The following is a 10,377-nucleotide window of genomic DNA, read 5'->3' as shown; positions in this document are numbered from 1 at the left end:
CAAAACTTTCTAGGCCCAGAAATCAGTGAGAGGAAGAGTAAAGGTTTTGTGTCATTTTACTTTATTTTAATCTGCATATTTTATTAAAGGCCATATTTTTTGTCACAGTGAAAAATGAGTGCGGCCCGCGCACGTATACAATTCTGATGAAGTGGCCCACTGCAGAAAAAACTTGGACACCCCTGCATTAGAAGATTGTTACTACCGTCGATTGTATTTGACTCACAGCCCAGCCCTTCTACTTTTTGGTAGATTTTACAATTGATTTTGTCCAAATAAATCTATATTTTTTATTTTTACCTTTCCTTGGGATTATTTATTTATACTTTTATGTGTTAAACTTTTTGTTGCTCTGGTCGTGTTGAAGGCAGGGGAGCAATACTCAACCATCTATGTCCTACTTATATTTTATTTAGCATTAATGGTCAAATTGTTATGTTTTATACTACTTGTTTCGTCCTGTCTACCCATTGTACAGCGCTACGGAATTTGATGGCGCTATATAAAACAATAAATAATAATAATAATAATGAAGCTGGACATTAGCCCAATGGGCTTTTGTCTGGTGGCCCCGATAGACAGTCCGGCTCTGATTATGAGAACATTTTATGTTATAATTTACTTTTTAAATCTACCGAATTTAGGCTGTGCCCCGTATTAAAGACTGTATACGGCTACGTTTTTAGAATACCACTATCAATTATTTGCGTTTAAGGACCCTTATAGCCTTATAGCGCCGTCACGTCACCGATAATATTAAGGGAGTGCTCAGAACCCGCGTCAGGATTTCCATACAATTACAGAAATACTTATTTCGGCAAGATATATGGAGAAAATTTAAAAAACACTAGGAAAAATACAAATATATATATTTTTATTGCTTTATTCATATTCCGGTATACTGGGAAGTTTATAGAGACGTTCCTTCCCCCCCTGTAACCGTCAGCGTAATATTATGACACTGCATTCAGGAAGTACATGTAAATTACGTGCTTCGTGTTTCTGAAGTTGCACAATGCCCTCAGAACGTTAGGGGATATTTAACGTCCGATTGAGATTATAATTACGTGATGAGGATATTGGAGGTGTTTACTGAAGCGGGGGGGCAAATATACCAAATATACCCACTATTTCCAACTATTACGCTGAATTCTAAACAAAAATCACAAGTTATAGGTAGTTTAACAAATGTAGTTCGTCTAAAAGCTATTCATGGGGTCGTGTCCCATTAAATATATTATTTACTACTCAATAAAGGCAGCTGCAATTAAAATCTGGAAGTCAACCCATAGATTCTACGTGGATTTCAGCTGATGTAGTTTAATTATATAAAAGTATAATTGATATAAAATATTGCAAATGTTAGGTAATAATAATAACAATAATAATGATAATAATAATAATAATAATAATAATAATAATAATAATAATAATATTATAATTGGTAAAAGTTATAATTTGTCACTCATATCAGAGTAACAATATTACTATATATTAATGAAAGCCATGATGTCATACAGTACTACCAATGGGTTTATCATGGAAATCATTAAATGATGATGTCATAGAGTATTACCCATGAGTTTGTCAAGAGGTCAATATAAATAAAATGCATTGCTCAGGCCTCCTTTGTCTGCCAAGTACTTAAAGTCGAGTTTTTTTTTAAGAATTGTGTGATTTATTTTGGGCAGCCTTAAAATACAAAATGCTCGTTACAAAGGCTATTAGAGTAATAACATTGATGGCACTATGAAAAAACGGAAAATTAATATAAAATATTCAGAAGTAAATATTTGCAGACATTTTGCAAAAAAAACCCCAAAAATTTTATAGGATCATTCAATGGGTCAAAGGCGAAGACTAGAGGCCTGAGATGTAATGTAAGGAAGATTTACTTTACTGAGAGGGTGATAATTTAATGGAACAGCCTCCCAGCAGAAGTGGTAGAGCCTAATACAGTGAAGCAATTTAAACATGCGTGGGATAGGCATATGGCCTGCTGTCTTTACAGCAGGGAAAACGGGCAGACTAGACGGGCTCTGAATACATTCAACCCAAGCAAACATTCTGAGATTCTATAAAAAAAGGAAAGGAGGGACGTAGGATTTTGGGTACTAATGAGCCTTCCTGGGGTTTATGCCCCAATCTCAGGGAGAAACGGCAGTCCGCGCAGTCTGCAGCTGACTCCTTCCTATTCTACCCCACTACGATCATCTATAAGACTCCCAGTTGGTGCCAGTATATTACGGTTGATATCCCTGCTTGAAGGCAGGTGACTCAAAGAAGTGTATCTTGAAATAATGATGAGTAAAGCTTTCCACAAGCTGTCTGAGTAGCACATTTGGCGAGTCACTACGTAGAAACTTCACCACGGGCTATTAAAGGGTTAATATTTGAAGACTCTCAGGGTCAGCTCGTTTAGAAAGTTCCCAGGTCTGAAAACCAGAGATACTTGGGAGGTATAATAATAACACGCAGAGTAGAACAACGTCCATGAATGCACATTCCATCAAATGGTTCCTAATAATAATTGAATAAAAGAAAAAAATGGCCCCGGATTTTACTTAAAACCATTGGGTCCGCTTGCCTTGGGCTTCTGTTTCAATTCATTTACATCAACGACTTCCATCCAGCACGAAGACAGAAAAGAACGAGGAAAGTCCGCGAAGCAGATAAACTTATTTCTGATTCCTATGGAATTTCACATCCTGCAATCTGGATCTCACCCCCTCCTTCCTCCGAATCTTCTGTTTGGAAGCCATCTGGTGCTAATCTCCCGCCTCAATGTGCAAGGAGAAGAGTCATATGTCTTCATATCAAATGAGTTTATAACTGGAGGAACAGGAGGGTGAGGAGGAAGAAACGTCTGTGGCAGAGGGGGCTTTCGCTAAGAAAAATCGCTCATTTCGGGTATTTTTGGTCGTCAATTTGTGCACAATGTGTACTGCGGTTCACTGGCTTTTAAAGGGACGCTCCAGCCATCAAATGCACTTTAATGCATTAATGGTCCCTTTAAATTTACGGGTTGCCCCCCCCCTCCTGGAAAATGTAAGGGGGGGTTTCTTCCGACCCCCCCCCATATATATTTGCCCCTTTTCCCACTATCCATCAATTTTCTGTGCAGGAAGCGGGTCCGGATGAACTAGTGACACCTGAAACACCAGTGGGCAAAGTACTTTAATATACATTGTTCTTCATTGAGGCATCATGGGAAACAACTCCATTTAAAGGGGAAATTGGCAGGGAGTGGGGCGTATCAGGACCCCGCTCCCGCGACCTGGAAGATTTGGGTGTTGACCCCAAGAACCGAGAACCGGCTAAAAAAATGGACATTGTGCTCCTCGTGAACCCCGAGATTGAAATAATATCCCGACTCGCATTAGCTTCATCAGGGTTCCCCTACCTAACAAGAGGAATCGGCTATCCACATTCTTAGGGGTTCATTTAAATAAAAGTAAAGTTTTAATATATTAGTAAATCTCTACTTTTCTTCTTTTTTTTTTTTTCTCCCTTGGACAAAGGACAAGCCTTTGAGATTGAAAGGGTTAAATGGATTTTAACCCACCTGCTTTGGGACTCTTTATGCCAGGGACATTTCAGGTTTTAGCACCAGTGATAAAATGTATGACAACGATTAAAATACACCGGGAAGAAACTGCAGACCCGAAACAAGCTGCTAAATATTACGCTCTAAATCATGCGCCAACGATAATGCACAAGCCTGTTATCTAAATATCATAAAACTTTAAAAACCACCGTTTTTATGGTCCGTTGACCAATGTATATCGGCAATAACTCTGCTTTAATGTCTAATCTCAAAAGATTTTTTACTTTGGTAAAAGCTTAATAAATCTCCTGCGATGTCAATTAGCTAATTATTACTATTTTTTCGGCTCTAAAAAAATTCAATTTTCAAAGGCGCACGTGGCTGCAGCACAAATCAGGCACTTATATCGTCTACGTGGGGCACTTTAAAGTGATTCCTTACAATAGGTCCGTGAAAGATTAATGTCGACTCCTATTGCTTTTTTGTAAGTAATATCCCAATGATCTCAAAGGGAAACTGTTGCCATCACACCTTTTAACATAACTAAATGCATTTTTTAAAACTTCTTCTTTTTTTTGTTGATCAGTGTACATTTTTTCAAGACAATGGAGTTTGAAATTCCAAGTCATGTAAGGTGGCAGCCTGTGGCAGGGTCAGCATCAATGTCCTGTCCTGAAGTTCTCCCATTTCACCAATAATCAGTCCATGAACAATAGATGAGAGGTAACATGATGGGGGTGGGGAAAATAATCATGGTGATTTTGAGAAACAGGAGCTAAGATATGGTATTCATATTATGTGGGTCTTAGATACACATTTTTTGCTTGTTTATATCTCGAAACATAATCACATAACAGTTTTATTAATGTATAGATTAAGGGAAAATAACAGATCCCCTATAAATGCTACTTTTGCTCCGAGGAAACAAAAGAGATCAAAGTGGACAACCTTGTCTTATGATCTTCTCTATAATCGCATAACCAAAAATGCAAATGCAGGTAATTATTCTTATTCCGGTTTCCCCATATAACATCTTTATGATTTTAAAAAAGTTCTATTATTTATGGGTTTTTTTCTTGAGGTTTGATGAGAGGCGGTTAATCTTTTTTTATTAATTAAGTTTATTCTACTTGCTGAGGTTTTTGCATACTTATTGAGTTATATGTTTCTGGGTAAAGTACAGACTAATGTAACTTTAGGAACTAGTGACTTATGCCTGTTTCATAACAATAGGGATTACATAGGCCTCAACAGTCTCTTTTTATTTCAGCATCCAATTGCGTCATGGGACATGTAAGATTTCCTGTTATTTTGTAACCTTTGGACGGGAGATATATGGTTTAATATTTTATAATGTAGCAAAAATGACCTTTTTCCTACTAATTAAGCCTCAATAATTATTAATTAAGGTCTAATTCGGTCTGCTGTGTGAGTGCTGCCATCTATTGGTAACATAAGGTAACTGTTTCTGTTGAGAAACGATTATAATAGTTATTTATAACCAACTAATGTATAAATTGTGTAAAATTAAAAAAAGGGATATTTAAAAATGACTTAGATCTATAAAATTATTATATTGCTCACTGTATCTGTTTCTACCACTTCTACTAGGAGGCTGTTACATTTATCTATCACCCACTTAGTAAAGTAAAACTTCCTTACTTTAGATGTAAGGATCTGACCCTCTAGTTTTATGACCTCTTTATCTAACATTTCTTCTCCTTTGAAAAAAACTTTCCTTCTGTACTTTGTTAAATCTCTTTATGTAGTTAAATGTTTCTATCTCATCCTCTCTTCTCTCCTCCAGGATCCGTTAGTCTTTCCTGATCATTTTAATCCTGCAAACCATTTATCATTTTAGTGTCCCTCCCTGCAGAATTGGCTGGCAACCAGGGACCAGACAGCAGTGTAGACCACATGGACAAGACAAACCGGATCAGGTCAAACCGGATCAGGATACCAGAGAGCAAAAACCTAGAGAACAGAACACTACTGGAACGAATCTCAGGAGTAAACCACAAAAGGGGTCATCCAGACAGTGTGCGCAGGGTTAATATAGGATGCAGGGCTCAGACTGATAACGTATAAAACATTATTTAGAGGATAAAGCAGCAGGTTATTTGCTGTTACACATTTGCCGTAATGAGCTTCTGCTGTGGCAATGACCTGCAGAAATGTCAATTAAAAGTTTTCCTTTGATCTTATCAGATCTAATAATAATATTAAAAGAATGAGAATACAATGAGAGGTCTGGGGTATTTTTTTTTGCTCCCTTTTAAAAAAAAATTGAGTTTTTTTCTGTATGATGTTAAAAAGTCACCCTCTTAACCTTGACTGTATGTGACATCCAGAGCTGCATTTTGATGCAAGAATAAAAGATTTCTTGAATAAGCAAATAATGTATTAAATAACAAGATCATCTGATCAACAAGAAAAGATCATTGGGTATAAAATGTAGATAATGCCCCCCTATCATCTACCCTCAATACTCATTATATGGGGGAAAAAGCTAAAGAGTGGAACGTTCCGTTTTGTCAGCCCACTGTGGCAACGCTTTATTTTTATATATATTTTAGGAATACGTTGTGCTCCATCCATTAAAAAGGAGAAACAAATACCGGTAGTGTTTTAGCATTCATTTTGATTATAAATCTATCCTGCGGAGACATTTCCCAAAAGAACGAGGCAGAACTTTTAAATTATTTCTAAACATTCAGACACCGTAGAGAGCGTGCAACAATAATAGGCACAAAATACTTAACTGCAAATACGATACAGACCTCACACTCCAAGTCTTAACACTCCCCGAGGGCCAATAAATAAAAGACACAATGTACTAAGTTAGACCGGTCAGGAGAGAAAAAAGAAGCCTCAGCTCCGAGATGAAGAGGCGCTCTTTATTTCATAAAGTGACAAGGACAACACATTGTAAAAAAAAACCCCGTGCTTTTTCCTTAAGAAAAATATCAAGTGCATCAATCTTATAACTACATGACAATTTGTCAATACGTAGGAAAGGTTAGAACATATATATTTCTTTAAAGCACCTTTAAGGACGTCTCCACCTCTACGTGCCATTTTTGAACAATGTTATCCTCTAAAAATGAATCATCGTAGAGCACAATATATGTACTAGATAGGAAAGAAGATTTTTGATATTTCATTTTTTGCTAGATTTCTTTTTTTTTTTTTTATATGTTTTTGGAGATAGCGGGATGTTCTATGGGTAGTCGAAAATATATACGTTGTATATCATTGCATGCTTTACAGATGCAGAACATAAGGGAAGAGGAACATATAGACAGTTCTTACAGGGTGGGAAACGGCTCGCAAGGTGATATGAGCGATAGCCAAAAATAAGTAATAAATATTATATTATTAGAATAATAATAGTATGGCATGGGAGCAGCACTCAGAACTTCACGTTCTCAGAATCTGCCTACTGTGGATAAAGCAGATAACTTCGAGACGGAACGTTAATTAGATGATGCAAGTTCTGAAATCTTTCGCTAGATACCATAACTCCGCAAAGCTAAACGTCTCCAAAACAAAGTATAACCTATAAGCGGTTGGATACAGGAATTTAATTACGGTAAAATACGTCAAAGCTACCGGAACGTACTCACTCAGGGGGCTGCGGTATTTTTAATAACATTTCTTCAAGACATGCCAATTAATTCCATTGGTGGGTTTGATACTCGTTGGTCAAAATCTGTAGCTTTCTCTGGATCAGAATTCAGATTTTAAAAGAAATCATTTTTGTTTCTCCTTACTTGCTTTCTGCAGGGGTGTAACTAGAAACCACAAGGCCCGGGGGGGGGGGATATTGCCCCGGGGGCCTCCCAACTTTAACAGCTAGTCTGTGCCATCATTGCCCCAAACAACTTGTCTGTTCCTTCTTTGCTACACTAGTAAACATCCATGCTCGCACACACAATTACACGTGTCCTTCTCGCCCCACTTACACATCCATGCTCACAAACACCTACACATCCATGCTCTCACACACACACTAACACTTCCATTATCACACACTTCCATACTCACACACAAGTACACTTCCATACTCACACACAAGTACACATTCATGCTCACATCCATATATACACTTATACAATCACATATACATACATCCCAAATGCCGCCCGCCCCTGCTTACTTCTCACCGCTCCTGCAGCTTCCTCTTCCATTGCTTGCGAGCAACCTCTGTTTCACCCCAGGCTCAGTGCAGTTCAGGTCGGAAGGGCCCTTTCTCAACAATTTTGCGCTGGTACGAGGAGAGAACGAAGGGAGAAGGGAGAAGGGTCGTTTTTTTGGTGTTTGTGGGAAATATTTTGCTAAAATAATTATGTTATGGTAAATATAATATTGCAATTAAAATCAAAGTAATATATTTTTTCTTCTAATAATTCATTAAACAAATCAAGATGCGGAAAGTTCAAAAACTGCCTCTTAAAGTCTTAAAAGTCATAAAATTAAAGAAATTCCAGAAATATTTGTAATGCGTAATGTGTAAATTTTTTTTTTTTCTATACAATCAAGTTAATCTGGTATAAACCAAGTCCCAGTTTGAATTCTTGTGAAAGAACATCTGTCTCGACAATTACAAAAAAAAACCTAAAAAAAAATACCACATTTATATCAAATATTTTTTCCTGTTTCAAACAGTTTATCCATCTGCAGATGTATTTAAAATAGTGCACAGAAACCACCAGCGAGACAAAGGAATAAGACCTCCATAGGAGGTGGCACCACAACGTCGCCGACATTCTATAGTAGAACCTACATTGGGCATCGTCATGGAGATGGTGAGAAGATCACCCATGCTCCCTATGAAGAAAAAAAAGAAAATTCTGGATTTTTCTCCCGCATTTTGCAATTATGAAGTAAAATATAAAGGAATAGTCTTGTACCTTCTGGAGAGGAGAATGGGGACAAGCCGGAGGAGATTCTTGATGGAACTCGCATGCAAAAGAGGATTTCAAGTGGAAAGTGAGCTCCGGTAGGGAAAGACAATCGATATCTTTTCTATGCATACTTCGCACAGACATTAAATTACATTTTATTGATAGATTGCAGACAAATTCATCAGAACCCAATGACAACGAGAGCGGGAAATACTAAATTAACAATAACATGAATAAATGTAAGACGCACTGGTAGAGAAGGAGAAGCGGTTCGCGTGAGCTTAAGCTCTATGAGGAGCCTGAATATTTAAACGTGAGGCAAAGGGACTGCTTGGGCCGCGAAGTACGTTAGATCAAAGCCAGTAACTTTATAAATAATACAGGAAGATAAAATGAAATTTAAGAGATTTTTTGAATTTTAATTTTGAAGACGGCGACAGCTTCAATGTAGAAAAGTATGAGTAAAATCAAGAGTTTAAAGCTCACGTTTGAGAACTTTATTCTTCATTTGGGACGTATACCTGTGATCCTCTACTGCAAGAGAGGCTGAGCCGGCCCTGCATAACCCTTACGAAAAAATTACTGCAGTTTTTCTGAAGTAATACTGCAGTTTTTTGGACATGAAAAAACTGCAATACTGCACTTTTACTGCAGTATTACTGCACATTTACTGCAGTTTTACTGCATTTGTACTTCACTGTACTGCAGTTTTACTGGAGTTATTTTTGTACGGAAGTACAAATGCAATAAAGCTGTAGTATATTGAAGTACAACTGTAGGTTTGCAATATAAAAAAAAGTGCAGTAAATGTGCAGTAAAACTGCAGTACAGTGAAGTCCAAATGCAGTAAATGTGCAGTAAAAGTGCAGTATTGCAGTTTTTTCATGTCCAAAAAACTGCAGTATTACTTCAGAAAAACTGCAGTAATGTTTTTGTAAGGGAATGTATAGTTCAATCACCAATGCATGGCCACCTCAACCCATCTTCTATGACCAGTTCACTTGGGTTAGCAATGGTGAAGTTCGGCAGTTATATATATATATATATATATATATATATATATATATATATATATATATATATATATATATATATATCTGTAATGTTGTATATTTATGTATTGTATATTAATGTATTGTGTATATATATATATATATATATATAGGTATATATATGTACCTTATTTAAAGTATATACAGGTCATAATATATATAAAAAAGGGTATTATAGTGCCAACGTTTAAATGCATCTTCCAACAATTATTGTCTGTGCTTTTTCAGACTTCATGCTCAAAGAGCTTTTCTGTTGCGTTCTATTTTTTTTTTTGTTGTTTTGTGTTTTTTTTTTTTTTTTGAAACGTAAACCAGCGGAAGTCCTATATTTGTTGATTTTTGTGCCAAGAGGCAGCCACAGCTGTTTGGGTATCAAGGGAACCCTATACTGCGTGTCTCCACCGGCTTCTTCTATTACAGCAGTAAGTCTGCATGGCTCAATTCCCAGCTTTGCAGTTTAGGCATCAATTAATGTGAATATTTCATATAAACTCGATAAACCACAGGAAGCAGACGTTCTATCTCCAACTGATTTTCTTTTTTACACAGGAAAAAAATAATAATAACGGGCTGTGGTATTTAAAAATGAAAGGGAAAAAAAAGTATATTAACGAAAAACAGGAAATCTATATGTTCAATATTATATTAAATCTACTCAGGTAAGCATTAGGACTAAAAAAATTCACGCTGTTTAATTCTGTTATAAAAAGAGGTAGAGTTTGTTCTCAATTATATACAAATACAAAAAATGGCCGATGAGACAAAAAGGTTACGTGTAAATCACAGGACACAAGGGTCAGTTTTGGGTCAGATCGCTAGGGTAAGCTGGACTCCTGAGCGGTCAGAAGGGTCACTTTAATATTGCCACTCT

The 10,377-nt window shown here is 36.7% G+C and overlaps 1 protein-coding gene across 1 annotated transcript in view; it reads left to right on the top strand.

Annotated features, from left to right (window-relative positions):
- The first annotated feature begins 8,259 nt into the window (after nt 1–8,259).
- The window catches only part of DNTT (DNA nucleotidylexotransferase), a 73,013-nt gene continuing 70,895 nt past the window's right edge, over nt 8,260–10,377 (top strand). Inside the window, exon 1 of the mRNA XM_053450058.1 lies at nt 8,260–8,549. Within this exon, the coding sequence (XP_053306033.1) occupies nt 8,347–8,549 (203 nt within the window). The 5' untranslated portion in view covers nt 8,260–8,346. The remainder of the gene's footprint in view (nt 8,550–10,377) is intronic.

This window comes from Spea bombifrons, chromosome 11, assembly GCF_027358695.1.
Source record: "Spea bombifrons isolate aSpeBom1 chromosome 11, aSpeBom1.2.pri, whole genome shotgun sequence".
In the NCBI taxonomy this organism is placed as follows: Eukaryota; Metazoa; Chordata; class Amphibia; order Anura; family Pelobatidae; genus Spea; species Spea bombifrons.
This window is presented reverse-complemented; position numbering and strand designations above follow the sequence as displayed.